The sequence below is a fragment of the Eubalaena glacialis genome, chromosome 8 (assembly GCF_028564815.1).
Source record: "Eubalaena glacialis isolate mEubGla1 chromosome 8, mEubGla1.1.hap2.+ XY, whole genome shotgun sequence".
Lineage (NCBI taxonomy): Eukaryota > Metazoa > Chordata > Mammalia > Artiodactyla > Balaenidae > Eubalaena > Eubalaena glacialis.
The window spans coordinates 67877654-67905254 of NC_083723.1; the positions used below are offsets into that span (position 1 = coordinate 67877654).

Here is a 27601-nt window from a genome sequence, read left to right on the forward strand (position 1 = left end):
AGTGATTGATTTTGATATGGCGAGTGAAAATGAAACTCACAGTGCTGGAGAATGCTCCTTTGCTTCTACAGAAGAGTGGATTGAAGACAACATTTCATGAAAATTAGAAGATCTTACAGGTGTGTCAGGTGTAACTACTGAATGTAATAACCCGCAAAGTGTTAGTGAAATAACAGAATTAATTTTTAGTAATGACTTTTTCGAGTTGGTCACTTCTCAAACAAACTTGTATCACCAACAGAATAAAAAAATCATATAAAAAGTATGATAAGGCTTTAAAATGGACTGATGTAACCAACAGTGACATGAAGAAGTTTCTTGGATTAATAATTTTGATGGGACAAATAAGAAAGTCACACTGGAAAGAATATTGGTCGACTGATCCCTTACTTTAAACACTTATCTTTCCAAAGATTATGATGAGGCGAAGGTTCAAATAAATAATGACATTGCTTCACTTTAACTATAACTCAGAAACTCCACTTCCTACAGACAGAATTTCAAATGTTAAACCTCTTCTGGATTATTTTCTACCAAAATTTCAATCGATCTATATACCCAAACAAGAGCTATCACTTGAGGAGGCAATGATAAAGTGGAGAAGACGACTCAGATTCAAAACCTATAATCCTGGAAAACTTGAGAAATATGGAATTTTGGTCAGGATGGTTAGCGAAACTGCAAATATATATGCAACCTTGAGATTTACATGGGTGAAGGAAAGAAACTGCAAGAAACAGTATTATCGGTCCTACAACCTTGTCTTGGTTCATGGCACCATATTTACCAATCATTACAACAGTGTGTCCACATCTGAAATATTGTTGAAAAATAAAACCAGAGTTTGTGGGACTATAAGAGAGAATTGTGGTCTACCAAACCAATTAAAGGAGGAATCTAAAAATCTACAGAGGGGAGAAATGACATTCTTACGGAAGGGAGAAGTGATTCTTCTCATAAGGAAAGACAACAGGCTAGTCCGCATGGTGACAACTATTCATGATGCCTCCATAGCATCTACAGGAAAGGAAGACAGGAGGACTGGCCGTCAGATAACTAAGCCCACTTGCATATTAGAGTATAATAAATATATGAAAGGAGTTAATTGATCCGATCAATATCTGGCAAACTTCAATATCCCCTGGAAAACTCGAAAATGGTATAAAAAAGTGGTTTTCTATTTGAGTAATTGCAGTTTATTCAATGCATTTAAAATTTATTGTAGCCTTAGTGCACAGAATAAAATGACTTACAAGCAATTTTTGTTAGCAATAGCTAGAGAATGGGTAACTGACCATTCTGGTGAATGTAGTGGTAGTCCCGCACCTGGTCCTTCTTGTGGCATTTCTAAAAGAGTCCCCTGCAAAGATCCACCTTGTCGACTATCAAATAAAATAAAAGAACATATTCTAGAGGAAATAACACCCACAGGACTAAAAAAAAAAAAAAATGCCGCCAGGAAGTGTAGAGTCTGCTCTTCCAGTGGAAAGTGCAGTGAAACACAGTATATTTGTAATAGATGTTCTGTTCCCCTGCACAGAGGTGCCTGCTATACTGCCTATCACGCTCTAACGAAATATTAGAATGCTTTAGTAAGACATGTTCAAAGTTTCAAATAAATATATTAAGTGCAAAAAACGTTGTTGATATTTACTCAAACACGGGTGTTTCAATATTCACTTACATAACAAATTGCTGGCCACAGGTGTTAGTCTCTACAAAAATCCCCGGGTCAATAATATGTTAAAATTATTCCTTTAAATTGAATATATTCAGTTTTAGGGGAAAATCATTATACTGCCACTGATTTTGTTCTTTTGCTAAGAATTAATACAAATGTCATCATATATCAGATTATATAATAGGCCCAGGAACTAGAATTTGAAATTCTTGACGTCTTGGTCAAAAATTTTATAGCACTTCAAAAATTGAGACATACATACTTCATGTAACATAAAATTAACCATTTTGAAGTGTACACTTCAGTGGCTTTTAGTATATTCACTATGTTTTGCAACCATCATCACCATCCAGTTCCAGAGGATTTTTATCACTCCACAAAGAAACCTTCCACCTATCAGCAGTTAGTCCCAAATCACCCCTTATCCATCTCCTAGTAGTCATTAATGTTTCTGTCTCTTCAGATATGTCCTTGGGAAAATCTTTTATCTCTGCACAAAATGGCTGTCTCAGATCTGTGATTTGTTTTTTATTCTTTGCTGCCTAATCAAACTGCCCAAAACTTTACCTTAGTGTGTGGGTTGCCAGCGGCATATGTAATATGTACAATAGAGGGCATAATAGAGAGTATGAAACTCTAAGAGATCTCACTGTCTACATTTACTTCCAATTTTAGATCTTGCTCATCTTTTCTTTCATTAATTTGGTATTTACTTATATAACATGCCAAATTACACATACTTTGAACTTAATTTGAAGACAGCTAATGTTTTCAGTAATCAATACAAGTCAAAATAGTATTAGAAGAACCATCTTATTTTAAAAAATTTACATCTAATTATAGGTTCCCAAATTCTGGTCCAAATTTGTGCTCTTATTTAGTTGCTCCATTCTCTGTATGCCCATACACTCTGTTCATTTCTCAGATAATTTTAAAATAGAGATTCAAATGTATTACTATGTTTCATTGTGATTTATCTGTTTACATGTCTCTGAGTGGAATATGAACTCCTTGAAGGAAGGCCTTTGTCTATACATGTTTGATTTTCAGCACAGTGCCTAGTACATGATATAAGTTAATGTTGTTGAATGAAGGAATGGGATTTAAATATACAAACATAGGTATCAAAATTTACAATACCCAATTATGTATCTATATATTATACACTACTCCTCTATTATACTACATATACATATACCATATCAAGTTTTATGTAGTTCACAACTATATTCAAAATGACTTATTATGAACACCATAAAATGTCACATATATCGAGTTTTACACAGTATTATAATAACCTGTAAACTAGTTATTACACACACACACGCAGCACAATGTTTAACAGGTTATTTACCACAGCTTAACCGCAAGACAGAAGAACACTGAACAACGGAAAAGCTTGGAGATTAAAGTCAGGCAAACAAATCTGCTTTCGGGCTGTGTAGCACTACCTCAGTGACGTAGGCTATTTCTTTCTGAACCTGAATTTCCTGTGATGTGGAGACATTTAACACCATGTTTAGGGAATTGGTTTAAGGGTGGAGCTCATCTAATTTAAGGGCCTGGCATTTCGCAGGCTTTTAACGAACTTTAGCTGATACTTCATCCCTCAGCCTAAACCACGTAAAGGTGTTTTTGTTCCCCACACATTATGAGTCTTTTCCAGTCACGGAAACCTACCCTGTTCTCAGTTTGTCAAGTCAGAGAGTCCGGGTAAGACGGTATACGCACAAAGTAATCCACCTTGCTAACTCTGAAGGGCTGCTAAACCCGCAGGAAGCGCTGGGCGGACCTCCAGTATCCCAGCATCCCTCGCGCTATCCGGTTGCTCTTCTCCCGCGTCTCTATGATAGAGCCGGCCTTGGAGGCGGTAACTGCTGTGGCGGCTGTGGTGAAGCCGAGTGAGGGGTCCAACTTTCTTACTGGACTGAGAGGTTTTGGCCGCGGAGGGTCGCGATGTCAGAGAAAAAACAGCCGGTAGACTTGGGTCTGCTGGAGGAGGACGACGAGTTCGAGGAGTTCCCTGCAGAAGGTAACCGGCTGGCCCGCGGCCTCTGGGCCGCGCGGACAGTGACTAAGGCCTCCGAGTGGAGGCGGCGCGGGTGGAAGGGCTCTCGGCCGGGAGGCACCCGCGGGAAGTCTGGACCCCAGCTGCTGGCTCTCAAGGCTCTGCACGCGCGACCCTCCACGACCGACTTCGGGTCGAGGTGTCACGGTGGGACTCACCTCAGCGGTGAGGCTAAATGCCTTCTGCTTCCTCACTGGGAGGAGCCACGGGGACCCTGGTTCCCTAGCCCGGTGTCCGGGATGGTGGGGCCTTTTCCTCTTCAGCCCGGTTACCGCCACCTCGTTCATGTCTACATAATCTCTTTTCCCTTTATTTATTGTTATCGGTATTATTATTATTATTTGTTTTAGCAGTCTTCCTTTGCCTTGAACCCTTCCAGAATTAAATTGTTGTTCCTAGTTAGGCCAATGCTGCTTACATTTAGGACTTAACATATGAAGCCTGTTAAGTAGAATGAGAGGATCAGGTGTTAGTGCTTAATACCCGTTATTGCCTTCCTCTTGTTCCTCATTAATTTTTGATCACTTAACTTCGAACTAACATAAGTTTAAGGATTTATAAGACCCTAAAACGTCTACATTTTTATTAGCTTCATGGTTACCAAGAGGAACTTTAGTTTTCTCATTGTAGGTAACAGCAAATAGCTAACATTGGGTGGTTGCTTGTCTGAGTATTTTGCTTCTATTAACTTAATTCATTTTCACAAGCCTAGTAAGTAGGAACTGGTACTTACATTTTTCAGATAAAGAAACTGAAGCTTGAACAGTTAAGAAACTTGCCCAGTGTCACGTAACTGGCTAGAAATGATGGACACCTGGCCCAGTTGACACTAGCGCTCTTAAACTCTGTAGCTGTACTGCTTCTGTTTGTTAGATCGTTGTTGCCAATCAGGGTTTCAAAATTGTTGGTTTTATCAACTAATTGCTATGCATAAGGTAAATATGTTCTAAGAAAAGGAGGTTACTAGTGGGTGACCTTTCTGAAGGTGTAGGAAGAGAATTGTGGTTAATGGTTACAAATCTGTTACATTAAATAGTTACTGCTTCACCAAAATGGTCCTAAGTTGTACTCCCTCATTATCCTACTGTGCATAAAAGTACAAAGCTGTAACATTTGTTATTTTTATTTATAGTGTACTGGGTTGTTTAGTGGAAGAAGACCTTGGAGCACATACTATACAAACTCGTAAACTAACCCAAAGCACATTTATTTTCAGTTCTGGGATTCATTATGTATTGTGGGGATTGTTTTTTGTTTTGGTAGTGGATTTATCTGTGCAGACATGTTTTCTTGATCTCACTTGCAAGTTGGTTCATAATCCTCCAACAGTGAGCTATGTAGTAAAAAACTGGCTTATTGAGATCAGGATCTGCTTCTAACACAAACTTCATATTTGATATAGTTAGCATTTATCGTTTATCATATACAAGATACCATGTTAGGCACTTTATCTACATTAGTCTAATTATCACATCTCTGATGAAACTGAGGCTCAGAGATTTTAAAAGCTTGCCATTAAGTGGTCATCAGGATCTGATAGGTCTTTCTGAGTCCCCAACCCAAGCAAACTTTAACCTGAATCCGTAACGTTTAGCAAAGTGCCTGGCACATGGTAGATGGTCAGTAAATGCTTGTCGAATGAGTGAACCTGTGTTTAAAATAAGTAGTCGAGAATTGACTGCTTAAAAAGGATCTAAAGATAACTGGGCCTGATGATACACACGATGTTTCAGCAACTTTCATTTCATCAGCTTTTGCAGAATATGTAATTCTTGTACTAAGTTTATGTTGGGAGCATCAATTTGTTCAAAATGTTGGCAGTTACATAGTAAAAAAAAAAAAATCTCATTAAAGTTAAAAGGAAAAACAAAGAATATTTTTTCTGAAGACAGGCCTCCCACAGCAAACTGGTTTATTAGCATAAGTAACTCACCATTTATTGGTCACCTTACAGAAAATCTGTCATCTTCAGGTTTGAATATGTAGAATCTCATTCATTCAGGAAGTTTTCTGTTTAGAATGAGCAGTAATATTTGAAATGCCTTTGCTTGTTCAGGTTTTTGTGTGTTTCTTCTCTGGTTTTTAATTCAGACAGGTAAAGTTGGAGAAGCAGTACTTTGAAACTGGCCTGTTTTGAATCTTTAAGTATTTGAGTTTTCAGATCAGTTATTAGTGCCCTGAATTACCAAGTCCTTTGCCTTCTTTGGAGATTCTTTTTCTTGTGGTTGTCTTTATGGTAAATATGCCGTTGACAAACTCACCAGTAGATACAACTTAAAATTGCCTGTAATCATCTGTTCAATCTAGAGGAGGTCTTACTTTCAGTGGCCCATTGGGTCTCTGTGCTCCAGAAAGTGGATGATGTCCATTGTCTAGGGTAGCTTGCAGTTAAGAGCCTGTTACATGAAAGCATTACTGAAATTATGTATCCCTGGTTTGACTAAAGAATTGTATATTTTTTGAGGGTGTTGTTGCTACATCTCATTCCTGATAAGAACTTGTTTGGTAAGATGTCAATTCAGTCATTATAAGGAAGGGGAATTTCTCTTTTGAAAAGGAAACTAAGATAATGTGTTTTCATGGAGACTTCATTGTTTCTTCTGAATAGCTCTTCTTCAGTGTGAGGTGTAACATGTGGGGTGATTTTCTGAAGGTGCAAAGAAACAAATGCTCCTTTTTTATCATTTGGACTGTGGATCTGTGTTACATTGGCAGTTCCTCACGATTCTAATTGGTGGGTGTGTGATCTGGTCATTAAGTAGGAACTGTTGAAAATCATGTTTAGGATCTTTGTGAATTCCGCAACTTCTTGACTATTTAAACTGATTGAGTATCAGATTTATTGGAAGACATTCAACGTTTTGGGAATGATTTAATATAATTTTGGAGGCTTGGCATGGTTAAAATTTTAGAACTGGAAAGCAACTTAAAAGTCTTGAGAAGCTAGAACTTGTCAAGATCATACAGCTAGGTTAATAGTAGTAGGGTGGGGCCTAAAACTGAAATACTCTATAATTTATTTGAAACTTCAAACAATTTTTCAAATCAGACATATTGAAAAGGTATTAAAATATTTTCATTAATCTCATTTCTCTTACAATTAGAAGTGGATGAGAGTGAAAATGGGAAGAACAAGTGGGCCTTTAATTTCTTTTATTCTGTTCTTCTTATGCCAGAATTGAGAGATTTCTTTCCTTTTTTTGAGGGAAAGAATATTTAAAATGAACCTGAGTTTGCCTTCAGAAGCAATGGTGTTTACAAGAGAATACTATTATACTAAGTAGTTTATAATTTTTCTATAATCACTGGAACTGCTGTGTTATCTGAAGCAGGCTGGTGGTTCCCTAATGCTGCTAGCATTCTGGAATAACTGAGGTACTCTCGCCTGTGCCTAACAAAGTAGGACATCTTATAGTGGTTCTTAACCAAGGGAGTATTTTTGGATATCACATTCACTTGTCAAGTGAGAAAGTAGAATAACTGCCAGCATATAGTGGGTAAAGGTCAAGGATTTTAAATACTTGCTATGCATAGACCAGTCCTGCACAAGGAAGAATTGTCCTGTGAAAAATGCCACTGAGAAATATTTGTGTGAACATTGGATACCAACTGGACTAAATCCTCAACAAAAGAGTTCCTTGGAATCTTAAATGTAGAAGGTAGATACAATTAATACTGACTATGTCAGATACTGTACTAGTCAGTTTACCTAGAACCAAAAGGGCTTTGGTATTTTCAGTTATTTAATGTAATATAGTGGACGCATAAATAAATAATAATGTCACATATTTAAATTAGTTGCATGGTGGTAGCAAGAAATGAAGAATTCATGTTACTAAAATCTTTTAAGAAAAAAGATAAATATAATGAATGATAAAGTGCCTATTCGATGTCCATTCATGGTAATCATATGCAAGAAGAAAATTTTTGAGCTCCAGGATGGAATAAGCATGATGAATCTAGGATCAGACCTAGGTTCAAAATCCACCATCCATCAACTTTTTTTTTTTCCCTCAAAATTCACAATTTTATATGTTGTAGAATATGAATACAACAGAGAAGTCATTACCACCAAAAAGGTAACAAACATATCCATCACCCCCAAAAGTTCACTGGTGTCCCTTTATAATAATCTCTCCCTGTCAGTCCTCTCCACATCCCTTCCCATCCCTAGAAAATCACTGATCTCCTTTTGACATGATAGATTAATTTGCGTTTTCCAGAATTTTATATAAATGGAATCAGACAGTATCTTTTTTTTTTCCTCAGGCATCTTGCACCCAGCATCATTATTTGGAGATTCATCCATGTTGTTGCATTTATCAATAGCTTGTTCCTTTCTCTCGCTGAGAAGAATTCCACTACATGGATATGCGACAATTTGTTTATTCTTTCACTTTCTGATGAACATTTAGGTCATTTCCTGTTTTCTTCCAATTACCCGGTTTTTTTTTTCCCTTACAAATAAAACTGCTATGAATATTCATGTAGAAGTCTTTGTGTGAACATATGCTTTCATTTCTCTTGGTTTAGCACCTTGTAGTGAAATGACTGAGTGGTACAGTAGGTTTATATTCAACTTTAAGAAACTGCCAAGCTGTTTCCAGTGTAGTTATACATTTTACATTCCCACCAGCAGTGTATGAGGGTTCTAGTTACTCTACGTCTTTGTCAACACATGGTCATTTTAATTTTAGACATTCTGATAGGTGTAATGATATCTCATTGTGCATCAGTTTTTAACTTGTCGACTTGTACTAGTTACTTAAATCCTTTAAAATATTTTTGCAGCAAAATAGATAGGATAATTTTACAAGTAACTGCTTATTTAAAATTTAAACGTATAAAAAGGTATAAATTAAAAAGTGAAAGCACCGTTTCTTGCCAACTTTCCCCCAAAACATTTCTTATGCTCCAGTATAATCACTGTTAAACAGTTCTTTCAGTGTCCTTCCTGAATTTATATATATGTACACATATATATATTTATTTGTATGTGTTTGTATATATCCTCACAAAGGACCATGTTACATATACAGTTTTTCTACTTTTTACATTATATATCTTAGACGTGTGTTCACATTAATATAAACATCTACCTCATGCTTTTTAATAGTTGTGTTCTACTAGTCCATTGTATGCACAATAGATAATCTATAAATATCTATTGATATCTAGGTGGTTTTAGGTTTTTTGTTTGCTTGTTTTTATGTTTTGTTTTTTTCTGTTACAGAATATGGTGCAGCGAATATTCTTACATCTTACATCTTTGTTTTTCTTATTTATAAGATAAATTCTTAGGAAATTGCCAGATCAAATTGGCAGGTTCATTTTAATTTTTTAATATAATTTTTATTTTGAAATAATTACAGACTTACAGAATAATTGAAAGTACAATACAAACAACCTTTTTTTCTATGAGCCAGCCTGATGTTCATCACCCCTAGATATTTTAATGTGTATTTACTACAAAGACATAACCTCAGTACAACCATCGAAATTGGAAATTAACACACGGATATATTACTATCATTTAATCCATAGGTCCTTTTCAGGTTTCTCCAGTTGTCTTAATGTCTTGATTAAGAATCATGGATTACATTCAGTTGTCATATCTCTAGTCTTCTTCAGTCTAGAGCAGGTCTCTGTTTGTCTTTGACTTTTGTGATTTTGACACTTTTGAAGGTTACAGGCTAGTTATAGAATGTTTCTCAACTTGGATTTGGCTCACGTTTATATATGATTCGATTTAGGTTCTGCACCTTGGCGGGAATATCATAGTAGTGATGCTGTGTTCCCATTGCATCCTGTCAGGTGAAACATGATTCTCATTTATTCCATTGCTGATGATGGTAACTTTATTAAGGTAGTGTCTTTGAGACTTTTCCATTGTTAGATTACTGATTTTCCCTTTGTAATTAATAGATATTTTACTAGGAGGGACTTTGAAACTGTGTAACTACAGTTTTCCATTCATTATCAAACTTTCAATTTATTCATTTATGTATTTATATCAATATAGACTCATGAATTCTCATTTGATGGGTTATAATTTGTTGCTGTTATTTATTTTGATATTCAGATTGTCCCAATTTGTACATGGGGAGTCCCATCAAGCTGTCTTCTGTGACCTTTTGACATGTCACCATCATTCTTTGTGCGTTTCCTAGCATTCTGACACAAGAAGGTATTCCAAGCTAATCTTATACTTTTCCTGTTCCAGTCCTGGAATCAGCCATTCCTTTAAGGTGCATAGCTTTCAGTGGAGAATGATATTTGGAAGGTAAGATCTTACCTCCAGTTGTGCTAATGGCTTTTGGGATGCTCTCAATGGAAGGAACTAGGAAATAGACAAATGTATGTACATGTATACACTTTTACATCTATTTATGTATGTGTTTGTATAAAACCATGAGTTCACATAGATATCTCTAATTTACAGTTCAGCACCACAGGGCTCATTCTAGTTTTTTCCCTTTCCACATTTGTAACTTTCTTCCCCAGCAGTGAGAAACCTGGCTCCCATTATTGTAAATATTGGGTCATTGTCTATTAGGTCATCCTCCTCCCTAACCAATGTTTGTTGTCCCCTACACCCACAGATCCCCTCCTTATCTCACTTGGGCTTCAACATTTTATGCTTACATTTTACGTCACTTCTCCTTACTCCAGCATTGGGTGGTTTCTTCACTCTGTCCCGGCTATGACACACCAACCACACAACACTGCCCCTCCACAGGAATGCCTTCCTGGCTCTGCTTGGGCTCTGACACCTCATTCAGGACTGGGTGCATTTTGAATTTTGGCATATTCTCAAATTACCTTTTACAAGGGTTACACAAATTTCCATCTACAGTTCACCTTTTACCTGCACTCCATATTAAACATTTTAGTCATTACAAACCTGAGGGATGAAAATGGAATTGCATCATTTTGATTTGGATTGATTTCTTTGAGCAGGATTGACCATTGCGTTTTTCCTTTAATTGTTACCTTCTTAATCCTCAGTTCCTTCATGTAATTTGTGGATAATAATTAGAGTCATGTAAGGATTGTATGATTGTATTAGTCTGTTTGAGCTGCCATAACAAAATACCATAGACTGAGTGGCTTAAACAATAGAAATTTATTTTCTCACAATTTGTAGTTTGGGAAGTCCAAGATGAAGGTGTTAGCCTGTTCAGTACCTGGTGAGGGTTCTCTTCCTGGTTTGCAGACTATTGCCTCTCACCATGTCCTCACAAGGTGGAGAAAGAGAGCTCTCTGGATTCTCTTCCTATAACAACACTAATCTCATTATGAGGACTCTACCCTCATGGCTTCATGCAACACTAATTACCTTCCAAAGGCCCCATCTCCAAATACCATAACATTGAGGGTGGTTAGGACTTCCTCATATGAATTTCAGGATTGGGGGACACAGACATTCAGTCCATAAGAATGATATATGTGTAAAGTGTGTAGCGTAGAGTTTGGCACAAAGTTGGTATTCTGTGAACACTAGTCCCCTTTTTTTCTCCCTCCTTATCTACTTAGGGATTTGGATTTTGCATGATGTTTGGTATTTATTTAATTCGAACCATTTTCAACAAATATTTTGTAATTTTTAGATGTATCCAAAATTAAGCTTGTTGAGCTTGTGGGTTATTTGTTTATTTTTTTAATATTAAAAACTTGTAAATTAAAAAACATTGCCAAAGTTTTTCCAAAAGTACTTTAAAAAATAGTTTGACTATTCATATAAAATATAAAGATACATAACACAATAGTATGTATTGTTTAAGGATGCATACAAATGTACAAGAGGTATAGAGATACAGTGGAATGAACCTCCCCCCCCACCCAAATCAAGATACTAGTGCTTGCCAGGGGGTTGTGAGAGGTGTGACTCAGGATATTAAACAGTAAAAACTACTTTGAAAAACTATTTGATTAGTTAATTTAACTGGTTCAATGGAATGAAGAAGCATTAAGCAATTGTGACTTAAATGGTGTTCATTGTTATGTAGTAGTGTTGTTTTTAAGCATAACTCATTGAAAGATATGAACAGTGAAAACAATGAGGGGAAAATAAAAGTTTCAAAAACTATACTTACACTCTTCTGAGGTATTAAAAATTTACCAGATATCTTTTTTCCAGTTTTGTGCTCTGTTATTGGTGTAATGCTTGGTAGAAATGGTATCTTTATTCTGCAACCTGTTTCTCTTTTTACCTCCATCACCCCTTAAGTTTCCTTGGAGTGATTAGCCCATCATAAATGATTTATTCATTCGATATATGTTTGTAGAGTGCTTCCTATACATCTGGCACTGAAAGGTGCAGAGCGAGAATGATTCTAGCTGCCGTTTATCGGTACGAAGTGCTTTAGGTACATTGTCCTATGTAATCCTCATAGCAGCCTTATGACAGCTTTATACTTGGGGCTCAGCAAAATAACTTACCAAGGACAAAGTTAACTAGAGGCTGCACAGAGGCAAATTTGACTCTTTAGGTAGATATTTGTCTTTGGACTTAGTGATATAAACGTCAATGGAGATCAGTAAGTTTTCATGCCAGACTTGAGCTTTTTAGTATTTTGCAAGTGCTTATCCTAGGAGGGGGCACTCTAAGCCTTTCTCTCCCCACCCCCAAGTAAACCAGAACACCTTTGCTTTTGACTGTCTTTCTGTTGGGTTTCTGGGTAAGATTTCACTTGGTTTCCTTCCAGTGGAAGGGGGTTGCGGGTGGTGGTCGTGGTGGTGTGGGGATTAAACCACTGATAGTAAAGTGCAACAGCAGCTGAAAAGAAGGGGAAATTATTTCCAGTTGTGTACCGCATGAGGCAGCAACATTTGAACAGAGCTTTCAAAAGGTAGAAGTGTAGGAAAGGGGTTTCCAGAAAAAGGGAAGAGGAGTAGATGCTTGGAGGTGGAAGATCAATGTGTATGTGTATTTTATTTGGCTGTGAAATAGTAGTTGTAATTACACAGGTAGTTTGGGGCCTATTCATGGAAAGCTTTAAGCCAAATGACCACTTTGGACTTGATCCTTAGGTAGATGAGAAGTGGGGGGTTTTTTGTTTGTTTGTTTGATATGTGTATGTTTCCTTTAGGCAATAGGCAGTTTAGGAAAAATTAACCCAGCAGAATTTGAAAGGATAGAAAGTCAGGGAAGCTAATTAGCAAATTGTTGAAATAGCTTAGGTGAGGACTAAGGGCCTGAAATAGGTTGTTATTAGGGAAGAGTGATGCAAGAATAACAAGGGAGCTTTGGCAGCTATTTTGATAGTAAGGAATCAGGGATTGTGATTTTGCACTTGCATAATTAATGGAAGACCGATGGTTGAGTTCACATTGGATACTCTTTTTTTTTTCCTTTTTTAAAAATTAATTTATTTATTTTTGGCTGCGTTGGGTCTTGGTTGCTGTGCGCGGCCTTTCTCTAGTTGCAGCAATCGTGGGCTACATTTCATTGCAGTGCGCGGGCTTCTCATTGCAGTGGCTTCTGTTGTTGCGGAGCACGGGCTCTAGGCGCACTGGCTTCAGTAGTTGGGGCACGTGGGCTCAATAGTTGTGGCTCGTGGGCTCTAGAGCGCAGGCTCAGTAGTTGTGGCTCATGGGCTTAGTTGCTCCGCGGAATGTGAGATCTTCCCAGACCAGGGGTCGAACCTGTGTCCCCTGCATTGGCAGGCGGATTCTTAACCACTGCGCCACCAGGGAAGTGTCCTACATTGGATACTCTTACCTCAGTAATGTGGAGGATCAGAATGAGAGAATCAGTATGAGTGTAGGGCATGAGTGCTTGGAAAAGATTAGAATAACTAATGGCTTTGAGGAATTTTATAGAATTAGAAATAAAAGCACTAATCAACCAAGAGAACCAAAGTCAGCATGTTTGTAGTGGAATCATTCTGATATATATAAATAATATATGCACACACACATGTGTGTGTGTATACATATGTTTAATTATTGATGAAAAGAATTGTGTTTGAACTTCCTTTTTTTAAAATGTAAGAAAAATTATAAATGGTTATGTAAGTCGTTTTGGATCTCTGTTTCAGACTCAGAACCACAAACAACTGAAAGTTCACCAATAGTTTGGTAGCAACATCGTTTAACACTTGCTTTTGGTTGTTTGCTCTGAAGTACCCCACTGACATTTTTGGTCCTTGTTGGAGAAAATATAAGTATAGTACAATGGTGCTATGCTAGTAGTGATTTCTTAGCCACTGAATAGACATTAGATTTCTAGGGTATATAGATGTTTTTGTATCATGAAAACCTACAGAAATGAAATTTTATAAAAAATTTTAATCTGTTTTATACAGCTTAAGCAGGAACATGTGTAAATTTATCTCAGAATGACTAGATTTAGTGTGGCTTTATTATCATATTTATCAGTGTAATGATGCTATTTGCAGCTGTTGCTGTTTCACCTATAGCGGTGCATGTACAATTTAGAACTTTTTTGAACTTTCCTTTGTTTCTTTTATATTTTTCTTCATGTAATGTTCTGTATATACATGCACATTTTTTATTTGAAGCAACTTTGTTGGAGATTAGTTTATTTATATTCAGAGTAGCTTTACTGTTAAGGAATGAATGAGAGTTTGATGCTCCTGAAAATCGCTTTAAAATAGAACATTTGCAACCCTATTTGGTATAAATAGAATTTCCTCTTTACCTTTCTCCAAAGTGGTATACTTCATACTTTGAAAAAATTTCAGAAGGTATGTTGGAGGGTGGGGGAGAGTAAGTACTTTTAAAAACATTGAGAGAGAACAATTTTTCACACTTAAATGTCAAGGTGATACTTAGATGAAGTATGTGGGATCTTTGGTAACTCAGATTTGTGAAATTTAAAGCTAGTCAAAGATGTAATTCTCACTGGCAGATGTGAACAAAGTCAAATTTGGGGGCAAAGTCTCAGATAATTTAGAATTGCTAGACACTTATGTATTAGGCATCTGTTATTGGTTATTTCCAATTCTGACTTCTTAAAATATGGTAATTTTTTTTTACCAGTACACATCTGGAGGCCTGCACACTGAAGTAAACACAGCTGTGGTTATTTAAATGATTAATCACAATCCTGGCAATGCATTTAGTGTTGAAGATAAAGGGGGTACTTTATAGTCATCTATGTATTGAAGGAAGACATTAGACATAAATCAGGTATCCTTGTTTGATTTTATTATTTTGCCCTTTTAAAAAAAGCTGTTTCTGGGTTTAATGCTTTAAAAGTAAGTGATTAAATAAAATTGCATGGTTAACAGTGCAGTGTTATAATTGAAAAGTAAAACACAGTTCAGAGATGTTTTACAAGAGAAGTCTGCCAAATCCAGAGATTACAACAGTCACATGTTTTTTATGTTCCCCTTCATTTAGTTGAGTTTACATATATTGTAGTTTATATATATTGTAGCATGTATAATATGGAGGACTTATAAGTGTTGGAAATAAATTTGGGGATGTTATACCCTATCACTTAAACTTTTACATAATATAGTTCAGTACATTCGTAGTTAATAAAGAAAATCTTTAAAGTTTCCACCTAAAATAGATTATAGATTCTGGTTTGTCTTTGTATGCTCAGTAGTGTCATAATTGTGAAGTACTGTATAATAATACGAAAGAAATACAGAGCTACTGTCATGAATCTTTTTGTGTGTGTGTTCTACCTAAAATTGTTTTTTTTAATAAATTTATAAATTTATTTATTTATTTATTTATTTTTGGCTGTGTTGGGTCTTCGTTGCTGCTTGCGGGATTTCTCTAGTTGCGGCACGCATGGGCTACTTTTTGTTGCGGCGCGCGGGTTTCTCATTGCGGTGGCTTCTCTTGTTGCAGAGCACGGGCTCTAGGCGCACTGGCTTCAGTAGTTGTGGCACGTGGGCTCAATAGTTGTGGCTCGTGGGCCCTAGAGCACAGGCTCAGTAGTTGCAGCGCACAGGCTTAGTTGCTCCGCGGCATGTGGGATCTTCCCAGACTAGGGCTCGAACCCGTGTCCCAGGGAAGTCCTCTACCTAAAATCTTGCTCATAATACTGTTTTCCCTCCATTCATGAGCCACTTTCTTTTTCTTGGGACTTTATTTCTACCTTCTTCCTTCTCCTTTCCTTGCCATTAAAGTAACATGAGATGGTTGTTACCAGAGGGAGAGATACTTGATCCTTATGCTAAATGATCATCAGAATTCAACTTGATAAACTAAAAATTGTACCAGTTTTAAAATTTTAAAGAAGATACTGTTCAGGGACTTACTTCCCTGGCAGTCCAGTGGTTAAGACGCCACGCTTCCACTGCAGGGGGCACCAGTTCAATCCCTGGTTGGGGAACTAAAATTCCCCGCATGCTGCTGCGAGGCCAAAACCAAAAAAACAGAAACAAAAAAAGACCATGTTCAAACTCGTATTTCCCATATTACGTAAAGAATTTGATTGTTTTTTTTTCCCCTAGCCTTTATGGAGTTAAGGATTGGACCTCCTACAAAATAAGTTATTAAAGCTGTTACGTTTTTTGTTCTAGATTCTCTGAGACAGTAGGGTACAAATTAACAAGTATTTTTTTTAGTCTCTTAAAAGAATTAAAGTCAACTTGAAGATATTTGAATGACATCAGTAATAACAATATTGAAATCAACTTTTTTTTTTTTTTGGCCATACCATGTGGCTTGTGGGATCCTAGTTCCCCAGCCAGGGTTTGAACCTGGGACCTCAGCAGTGAAAGCACAGGGTCCTAACCACTGGACTACCAGGGAATTCCCTGAAATCAACATTTTGAATCAAGTCACAATTAGATTAAAAGTTCCTGTGGGCCCTGTATTTTTATTGTTCTGGAAAGTGTAGGCTTACAAGATTAGCAGAGAAATGTGAAATAAATATTCTTGTTTTTTATATTTCTAACTTGAATCTTTTGACATTTTATCATTTCCTTAAAAATTTAGGAAACTGGTTAGTTAGAAGTGGTTCAGGGTGATGTGAGGCTTGGTGTCTTAGAACTTTAAAGTTCAGTTGTGACTTGAGTTATGTCACCTTCTTTACTCAAGAGCATATTATCCAGTCGTAACGTATTCAAATTATTTTGTGGAACATTAAGCTCTATTAGGTATTTTTATAAAGATTCCTTAAAATATCAGTGAAACAAATATTTCGTTTGACAATTCTTATTTCTAGGCTCAACCCAAGTATATTTAAAGTCTAGGATTTGAGGTTGTGAAATAACGGTAGGAAAAAGTTAATAAATATTTTCTTGTAAGATAGTCTTCACTTTCTGTTTTTTTGGTAGTGGTAATGGTGGTGGTTTCAAAACAAAGAGGGGTATGCTATACAGTGATCTCTAAGGCTTTCTCTGTTTCCAAAATTCTGTAATTTTAAATAATCTTCGGTCTTAGCCATTTTATAAAAACTTGAAGTATAAAGACAAACTTTGCTGCATTGTTTTAATGAAATAGTTTTATGTGAATTTTTTATACTGGAATGCTTAGTGTCATTAAAACAAATCAAGAAGCAAAAACTCCTAAGCTGTCCATTAATATTATTAGATAGCTCAGAACTGTAGGTTATAGGAAGACTGGGGGAATGGGGAGGAATAGCATGATTCACTTGCTATAAAAGGGATAATGGATTGCATTTTTCCATTATAATAAGTTCAGGGTACAAGAAGCTGAATTTCTATGATTTGAGGTGTTTTATTTAATTTTAATTTAAAAAATTAAAATCATGTAGTTGATTTTTGATGATTTAGTATTAGGGAAATATATCTACTGTTTGAGCCCCTTTTTAATTTAAAATCTGATCTTAGCCTGCAACTTGTATCTTTACATAATGTTCCTCTCTTGTATACTTAATGCTGCAATTTCTGCCCCCTTTATTTTTGCCTTAAAGTAGTTCCCTTCTTTCTGAGATTTCTCTGCTCTTAGAAAAACAAAAAGAAAATTTGTATACAACGATGTACATACTAAACAGTTTATTATTGATAGCAATGGCAATATGAGAATAACAGTACTGTTTTATCCCTATACCTAATGATTAACTCTTGACTTAACTAAGTCACTTTGCTCGTTTATAAAAGTTCAGAAATGTTGTTTTTTATCTTTAGCTTTGGAAATAGATATACTATATTTCTTTTTTATTTGGCCACACCGGATGGCATGCGGGACCTTAGTTCCCCGACCAGGGATCGAACCCGTGCCCCCTGCACTGGGAATGTGGAGTCTTACTCACTGGACCACCAGGGAAGTCCCCAGATATACTATTTTTAAAAATTTGGTTGCATTAGCTTTCTCATTGCTCTTCTGTAGACTGAAGGAAATCCTAAATGTGATTTCCTTTACTTTAACTTCTTAATCTACTCTCATTATAAACTATAGGTGGATTCATAAATAAAATAAAAATTTTCAGTTTGAAAGGTACTTCTATAAGAAAGGAGAACATGTAAGGATATCTGTAGCCCAGTCAACTTAATTTTGAGATGTAATTAATACTTAGTATTGTTAAGTATTACTACTGTTGAGGACCTCAGAGAATAGTATAGGATTTGAATTTAGATCATTACAATATTTCCTTTTTGAGAATAATAATATTACTGGGAGATATAAGAACATTTAGACCAATAAAAATCAGTATTTTTGATTATTGAAAGTTTTTATTAATGAATATACATTCACTACCCTATACCAATGATTAAAGTTGAGTATACATTTGACTGAGCTTCCTAGCAACCTGAAATAAATTGCCTAAGAGAAACTTTCATCTTTTCAGGCACTAATATCTTAAAGAAATTTCCCACATGATCTCTCTTCAGGGAGCATTCAAACAGATGATCGCAAGTCTCAAAAGTATTCTTAGAGTAAATACAGTTGAGAATTCTACATGACTCATTCATAATACAAGATATTGTTATTCTCTTCTATCTTGAAATATATACTCTTGGCTTCACTGAAACCACACACTGCCCTCTGTTTTCTTGGGATTGACCACTCAGAGGAAGGGAACTTGAGAAACGTAGTTCCATTTACCCAACATTTTTTTGAGTGTCTACTATGTGCCCAGTACTCAGCTATAGACATTAGAGTTGCAAATTTAATAAAATGTGCTTCCTACCTGAATGTTTTGCATAGTTACTTACAGGAATGGTGGTCATTTTGGGCATCAGTGGAAGAGGGTACAGACTGTAAGATTAGAGAGGAGGGGACAGAAAAAAGACCACAATAATAGTCCATGAAGGGAGTAATGTCTCCTAAATTAACATAGTGTCAGCAAGAATAGGGAGGGGGAGACTATAACTGTAGATTCTTGAGCTGAAATCAAAAGGACATAATGAATGGTTATGAGAGTTGAAGGAGAAAGGATAGCTAAACTGCCTCCCAAATTTCTGGTTTGGGGGGACCAGGTAAATGGAGGTACTTTATTATATTCTTAAATCATGATGTTGACATATGGCATTTAAAATTTTTTGTAACGAATATAATACCCATATGAACCATTGTTGAATACCTTTAAATCTATATGTGCTTTATAAGAAAAGCCTAGATCATACCTTTTTTTATTAACTTCTTTTTTTTTTAAAGATCGAAATGTTCTTAGCCATGTTTCTAATAAGTAATTACTAAGATGAAGCTACTAGGACACATTTAAGAGCATGTATAACTCATGCTTACTGTTTTTGGAGGGGAGGGGATCAAGCAAAATACACAAGGTCTGATTTAGAGTTCTGTTGCATCTTTCACAACCAGCTGTCGTGCATATGCACAACAGGTATTGTTGTGGCTTAAGAATACAAAGGTAAATAAAAGAGTTTTACTCTTAAGGAGCTCAGATACTAGTAATGGGCATAGGCATATAAACTGATAAATATGATTGTACAGTATGTAGGTGCTGTGATAGAGATATACACAAAAGAGGGGACCTAATCTCTGAAGGAAAGGAAGAGAGGGAATCAGGAAAGCTTCCAGAGGTGATTTCCAGACTGGTTTTTTTAAAACTATTTTTCTCAGATTTTAATTTTGAAACTCAACCCTATAGAAGTTTTAAATAAAAGACAAATGGGGGGAGTGTAATGGGTGAAGGGATCAAAAGGTACAGACTTGCAGTTACAAAAATAAGTCATGGAAATGTAACGTATAGCATGATGACTATAGTTATTCATCCTCTATTGCATGTTTGAAAGTGGCTGAGAGAGTAGATCTTAAAAGTCCTGATCCAAAAAAAAAATTTGTAACTGTTGGTGACAGATATTAACTAGACTCATTGTGGAGATCATTTCTCAGTATATACAAGTATCAAATTATGTTGTATACTTGGAACTAATATAATGTTATATGTCAATTATACCTCAAAAAACAAGAAGGCACCAAACACCCATGTTTCATCAGTTGTTAACATTTTGTCATATTTACTTTATTTCTATCATATGTATGATAGACATGTATAATATAAAATATATTTCAGAAGCATTTACAAGTAAACTGTCAACAAAATGACACTTGATTCTTAAATATTTCAGCATGTGTCTTAAAGAATAAGGACATTCTCTAACACAATTTTACAACCATGTTTAAGAAAATATTTGGTTTGCTTTTTGTTATCTGTGTATGAGTTATCTTTTTTTATGTTTAGCAGTTTTGAATTCCAGGCCAGTATCGTCCTGCTACTCAGCTTACTTTTCTGTTACTGGTGCTGTGTTTTGAAAGATTGTGTAATAGACCTTATAAAAATTATCAGCAAAGTAAATATCCTCCTGAAGTTACAATAAATTTTCATAGCAAATAGAATTTTTTGTATTAACTACTGTTTTAGATGATCTGCAAATTCAAGAATTGAGAAAATAAGATAGCATCAATTGAGATTTAAAGAGGAAGATTACCATTTCTCATAGATATGGTTTTAGATGTTTTGAATTGAGAGAGTTCAGTAGCAAGCTTTCTGAAGTTTTTGTATTTATGGAAATAATGTATGAGAAATATTTAGACGGCATCTGTTTCTGTTTTTAGACTGGGCTGGTTTAGATGAAGATGAAGATGCACATGTCTGGGAGGATAATTGGGATGATGACAATGTAGAGGATGACTTCTCCAATCAGTTACGGTAAGTTTTAAGCCAAATTTTTATATAGCTTAGTATTAATTGTAAGCATGGAATATGTAACTTTATATGACAATTGCCTTTGAAATAGATTTTCGAATTATGAAAAGTAAGATATATTGCCTCATCTCCTGTGTTTCTAAACATGAATACTTTGTGTAATTGCATAGAACTTTTGTTCTTTCTAGTCTCTTTATAAAAGTAGTTAAATAGAAGCATATTTGCTATTTTTTTAAATCCTTGTAGGTTTAATTCTGTCACTGTTAATTTTCTATCAATATTGAACAACTCAGCAGAAATTAGAATCATAGAGTGCTCAGACCCAGTGTATTGGTGATTCCCAAACCGGAATGGAGATTGAGGTGTTGGGAGTGTATTTTTTCATATTCACGTACAAATTTACCTAAAATGATTGATTGATTGATTATCGATTGATTGAAGTAAAATTTATGTAATGTAAAATTAATCATTTTAAAGTGTACAATTTAGTGGCATTTTGTGTATTCATAATGTCATACAACCATCATCTCTATTTAATTCCAAAACATTTTCAGCACCCTAAAGGAAACACCATATCTATTAAGCAGTCACTCTGCATTCCTCTCCTTCTCCAGTCCCTGGCAACCACTGATCTGCTTTCTGTCTCTGGATTTTCCTGTTCTGGATATTTCATATAAATGGTATCACACAAATGATCTGTATGTCTAGTTTCTTTAACTTAGTATAGTGTTTTTAAATTTCATCCATGTTGTAACATGTATCTGTATTTGGTTCTTTTTTATGGCTAAATAATGTTTCCTTGTGTACGTAGGCCACGGTTTGTTTATCCATTCATCGGATGATGGACATTTGGGTTGTTTCCAGCTTTCGGCTGTTGTGAACAGTGTTACAGTGAACATTCATTTACACGTTTTTGTTTGAATATCTGTTCAGTTTTGGTGGGATTTAGTGGAATTGCTGGGCCATATTGTAATTCTGTTTGACTTTTTGAGGACTTGCCAAACTGTTTTCCACAGCAGCTGAATAATTTTACATTACTACCAGCAATATAGGAAGTTTCTAACCTCTCCACATCCTCACCAAAACCTTTTTTTTTTTTTTTTTTTTCATTTTAACCATCCTAGTGGGTGAACTGGTATCTCATTGTGGTTTTGATTTGCATTTCTTTAATGACACTGATGAGCTTCTTTTCATGTGTTTGTTGTACATTTGTATATCTTTTTTGGAGAACTCTCTGTTCAAGTCCTTTGCCCATTTTCAAAGTTTGTCTTTTTGTTGTTGAGTTGTAAGAGTTCTTATTTATTCTGGCCCTTATGGGACATATTATCTAGATATTTTGTCCCATTCTGTTAGGTTGTCTTTTCACTTTCTTCATAGTGTTCTTTGCACAAAAGTCCAATTTATCTACTTTTTAAGAACTCATTGCCAAATTCATGGTAATGAAAATTTATCCCTATGTTTTCTTCTAACAGTTCCAGAATTTTAGCTATTACATTTAGGTCTTTGATCCATTTTGCATGAATTTTTATATATGGTGTGAAACAGGAGTCCAACTTCATCCTTTTGCATGTGGATATCCAGTTATACCAGCACCATTTGTAGACAATTCTTTCCTCCCTCATTTTGTTTTGATTCAACCCATACATTATATGTCTTGGCCACAAAGATATCTGTGTAAACTATCACTTGCTTTGCTCAAACCATGATATAGAAGTTCTATTGCAATCTTTTAATTTCCTAGTCTCTAGTACATTTTTCTAAAAAGTAGTGAGATAATTTATACTAAATTTTTTTAATTTATTTTTAGTAGTGATACAGTAGCTTTTGTTCTAAACTGCATTTTTTTATGGGCTCAAAAACCCTACATTCTAAAGACTTTTTAGTATTTTGCTGGAAACTAATAACATTTTTACCCATCTCATTTCTCCCCTTTTTGGACATAGTACAGTTTGCCTTTCACGGTTATTCTGGCTCTTTTACAATTCTCCATGATTTCTCAAAACTGCTGACTCTCATTTTTTTCCTTCTTTCAGTACTCTGAGATGTAATTATTCAGGCCTTGAAACTTTAAACTACTTTAATGTAGTTTGGAATTGTCTCATCTGTCTTAATTTTCAATTTTGTCTTAATGATGTTGTTTTCCTTTTTGCAGTTTTATGGACAAGATAGAGCAGTAGCTGTTGAACAGTAATCTTGCCTTTTCTTTAAAATCTATTCTGAGCATTGGATCTCTCTCTTCTCATTCTTCTTTAGCCATATTTGGCTTTCAAAAGCCCTTTTTGTTCTTTTTACAGATCTCATTCCATTCTGGGATTAAATTAATTCTATGTGTACAAGTTTTTGCCACTTTCTTTTTGTATTTATTTTAGGTTTATTTATTTTGCCACATCAGAGAAAACCTTGCTGCCTTTTTTTTTTTTAATGCATCCCCTCTTTTCTTTCTCATTATAAACATATGCTGTTAGAATACTTATTTTCAGACCTTACAACTCTGTTGATCCCTATTTTGTGTTTGATTTTAATCATGTATCAGTTTTTTCTTTTTGTTATCTTCTTGAAATTTTTAAAGTTGAGGCCAAATGAGTTTTCTTCTTTCACTATTCAGAAGAGTCAGATTCCTCCCAAGTGGCTTTTGGGGTGAGGGTGTTTTTCATTAGTCAGAAAATAGCACTTTTCTCTTAACAATTAAATCAAGACATTACTGAATATTTTGGTTTTATTAGGGGACTTTTAGTAGTAAATGTATTGATAATTGGATTTCTTGTCACTACTGCATCTTGCCTTTTTATTGGTTTTGGAAATAGAACATTATCCTTATATTCTTTGTGGCTTGTTGGTTTTATAATATACCTCCATAGTGCTCTTATGTTCTGTGTTGTGTTTCTGCCTTTAGGTTTGTGGATTTTTGTAAGTGTATAAATCTTGATACCTCCATTAGTGAATGAGATTTTTCTTTTTATTTCCCTATTTGTGTTGTGAGTTTTTCTTTTTTAAACAAAGTTTTTGATGTATCATTAGTGCTGTCAAGTAGAACTTACTGTAGTTATGGAAATGTTCTATAAGCTGCACTATCCAGTACAGAAGCCACTAGTCACATGTGGCTATTAAGCACATGAAATGTGGCCAGCACAGCTGATAAACTGAATTTTTAATTTCATTTAATTTTAATAAATAGCCACATCTGATTACCATATTGGACAAGGCAGCCTCAGATAACATTTATATTCTTGCTTCTAAAAACTGTCTTAACAAGTCTCCTGCAAAGATGTTCTTTTCAGTCTTTGTAAAATGCATCGAGGCCCTTAATGTGGTATTATAAACCATGGTAAAGAACATGTCTTGTTTCATTTTTTTGGCCATGCCGCGCTCGGCTTTCGGGATCTTAGTTCCCCTACCAGGGATTGAACCCGGGCCCAGGCAGTGAAAGTGCTGAGTCCTAACCACTGGACCGCCAGGGAATTCCCAAAACATGTTTTATTGTTTTCTCATATGATTGAGTCCTAATTCCATCTAAATTTAGAGAGGCAGTTTATACTCTAGAGTCAGTCAGATTCCCTGAGTTCCAGCCCCTATCTGCCTCTTACTTAGCTGTATGGCCTTGGCAAGGACTTAGCCTTAAACTTTCCATGTTTCTCTTTCAGTGTAATTTACCTTCAACAAGTAGAAGTACAAAGAAGGCCAGCAATGTTTCCATGTAACTAAAGATCATTCTGTTTTTACTGCTTTTGAAACATTTGTTTATGTACGTATCAGTAGAAATAGGTAGGATTATGAGAGTTTTTTGACCTGTATCACATTTTACATAAAAATTCCCAAAGGCCAATAATTCCTGATTTACCATGTCAGATATAGCCAGTGTCACATAGCAGAGTAGTTTCTTGGATAATAAGAGTTCTGAAACCTACTAGTGGCTGTTAGTCTTCTTCTTGTTTTGGTGTAAAAGGAATGCTGCTGTTTTTGTTTCAAATAGTGTATATTCACTATGTGTGCCCTATGATATCTTTCCAATTGTACTGGATTTCTTTACTTTTTCATCTCTGTTGGATTTTTCCATTCAACAGGCTCATGATATTAGTGTTTTTGTATTGTTTTGTACTTAGTGGTGTTCATTTATTTTCCTTTTGGTTTCTTACAAGTCCTAAATTCTACCAAAGAACTTTTCATCTTTTCTAAGAATTTAGCTAATTGAGAAATATCTCATACTCTCCTTTGTGTTTGTAAACAATTTGTAAATGTAATTGGTCACCACCTCCTGTCATGAAGGCAAACAGAGACACAAACTCGGATGGATTTGGTGACTTATTACCTAAATCTTAGGTTGAATTTTGGGGTTTTTTGTTGTAAAATAAGAGAAAGTGAATAATCTACAATGATTTTGTTAAAGGCAGCAGAAGTATTGTTTAAGAAAGTTTAAAATTACCTCCATTTTAAATAGGAAACATATGAAGGACAGGTATTATAATCTTTAATTTCCTGGGGAGGAGAGGACAAAGGAAGCATTTTAGTTAAATTTAGCAAAGGAGGCGGTAGAGTCAGAAACTTGTGCTGATCTCTTGACTCCTAATCCAGTGTTTTACCACCAGCGCATACTGTCCTCTACACCTGAGCAGAAGACAAAGATGATTCATATGAATAAGCTCTGGCCTTAATATTATTCATGGACTTTAGGTCAGTATTTGTATTATAAATATCTAAAAATTTTAAGGAAGTGAAGGAGTTTGGGGAAATGAGTAATAAATATTATACATTGTTCTTACCATGTATTTTTTGCATTGCATTTACATTGGATAGTGTGATAGTGTCTAAGCGAAATTATGCTTGAGAACAAATGTCTTTTTATCTTAGATGTAATGATGTAATCATGCTTAACATTTGTACGATTTTATCATAGGTTGGTCCTCACATAATTTTATTGTGAACTTTTATAAAATCAGAATTGTGGCAGAAAAGTTGCTGGTGATATTTGGAATGGTAGTTTAAATAACTGATATTGATTACAAGGCTAAACCTTTTTGTGCAAATGTTTATACAAGGCAGATCAACAATTGCAGTTGACATTCTCAAAGTATGACTGAAATTTCAGTTTGAAAAAATTACTTAAAATTATAAAAAATATCTTTTTAAAGTGTTTATATTTATACCAGTATACATTTTTGAGATTTTTATCCACATTTAAAGTTAGGAAAGTAAAGTCTTGTTTAATATTTTATAACTTATTTATTATATTTAGTCTACATATATTTAATACAGAATAATTCTCACACACCCTTAAATTTGATTAATAATTTTTGTTTTGTTTAGGGCAGTATATATGTCAATATGAAAAGCGATCTGTTTGTTGTTTATGTGTAAATAACAGTATTGTAGTTATAAAATCTCTAAAAGTTTGATAGCAGTGTCTAGTGTTCTTAGCCATATGGTTAATGATTCTTAAAATTTATGTTTAAATATTTATTACGAACAGAATAATTGTACAGTATTTGGAAAATATCAATAATTCCCTCACATTTCTTCCATAAATAGATTTATCAGAAAAATAAGGAATATAAAACATAAGTTTACTAATGGGAAAACAAAATTTTATTAGCATTATGTTGATGCACATCCAGTTTCCTTCTCATATAGATTTCTTTTTAGGAACTAAAGTAAAGCTATTTTGTAGTATTTTAAATTGATGTTTAGGCTTATTAGCTCAATTATTTATTAATTGTGTTATTTCTAAAAATCATCTGTTTCTTTAAATTATCATGAAGAATGTCTAGTGATGTTGTTCTTTTGTGTTTCTTTATAGAGCTGAACTAGAGAAACATGGTTATAAGATGGAGACATCATAGCATCCAGAAGTGCTGAAGCAACCTAAACTTGAACTGTTTACTAAATTCTAGAGCAGAGAACCCAGGATGGGACACTTAAAAAATGTTTATTTCGTTACCTCCTTGGATTTATTTTTGTTTTTGTAACAAAAAATAAATGTTTTGATCTAATATTGGTTTGGTTCAGAAGTCTTGATCTTTTGACTCTCATCATTAATTTTCTCATACTATTTGTGATTTTTCCAGAGCTTTATTATAGACAGCAAAATTTCCTATTAATGAATTTTTTTTTTTTAATGTTAACTGAGGCTCCGAGAGGTTAAATGATTTGAGGTCAGAATTCATCTGATTCCAAATTCAGTACTTTTCTTAAACCACATAGACTAAATGTTGGTCTTATTTATAAGGTATTCCTTTTAAGTTACATTTAACCTTAAGTTCATCTGTATTTTGAAAGCTTAGACATTTACTGACATTTCTAAGGTGACCCTTCAAAACCTGTGTTTTTAAAATATTAATCATTTTAAATTGCTGTAATTAGTTCCTAAGCCATTAATAATATTAATAGTTGATAAAGTATTATTAGTTCTTAAAATCCAGAGTGGTTTGATCACACTTCTAAGAATGATGTCTCTGTCAAAACTGGGTAAGTGGGCTCAAGATGCTTTGTTAACATGTGCATATTCTCAGATACTACAGAACAGATTCATTTAGTACAATTAAGTTTCTGCACAGTGATTACTGTTTCCACATCTACTTTTGTGAAGGGGGAGATTTAATTTGATTGGTAAAGGATTCTTATAAGACTTAGAATGGAGCTAATATATACAGTTTTAATTTGGAATATTTTCAAACTTTAATGTGTTACTTATTTAGAAGTAGAATCATTGGTACTGTGGAGTAATTTAAAATCTAAAAGTTATGTAACATGATGTAGTATTGACACCAAAATAGGAGTTGGGCACCTGAAATAT

General features: G+C 34.8%; 1 protein-coding gene across 2 annotated transcripts; it reads left to right on the forward strand.

The window, feature by feature from the left end:
- Positions 1–3515: 3515 nt before the first annotated feature.
- Positions 3516–26800, forward strand: SEM1 (SEM1 26S proteasome subunit). Of its 2 annotated transcripts, none has more exons than XM_061197765.1 (3): positions 3516–3713; positions 20724–20817; positions 25398–25482. In XM_061197765.1, exons 1-3 carry the CDS (start codon positions 3638–3640, stop codon positions 25435–25437), a joined length of 210 nt encoding a protein of 69 aa, XP_061053748.1. In that variant the 5' UTR covers positions 3516–3637; the 3' UTR covers positions 25438–25482. The 2 variants fall into 2 exon arrangements, with proteins under 2 accessions (XP_061053748.1, XP_061053747.1); XM_061197764.1 differs by lacking the exon at positions 25398–25482 and adding an exon at positions 26606–26800 and having other exon boundaries at positions 3517–3713.
- Positions 26801–27601: the final 801 nt, after the last annotated feature.

Excerpts from the sequence above, each read along its gene's own strand:
- SEM1 (XM_061197764.1), top strand. The coding sequence starts at position 3,638 with ATGTCAGAGAAAAAACAGCCGGTAGACTTGGGTCTGCTGGAGGAGGAC. Across the intron at positions 3,714-20,723 it reads CGAGGAGTTCCCTGCAGAAG|ACTGGGCTGGTTTAGATGAA; the intron begins GTAACCGGCTGG and ends TTCTGTTTTTAG. Across the intron at positions 20,818-26,605 it reads GACTTCTCCAATCAGTTACG|AGCTGAACTAGAGAAACATG; the intron begins GTAAGTTTTAAG and ends GTTTCTTTATAG.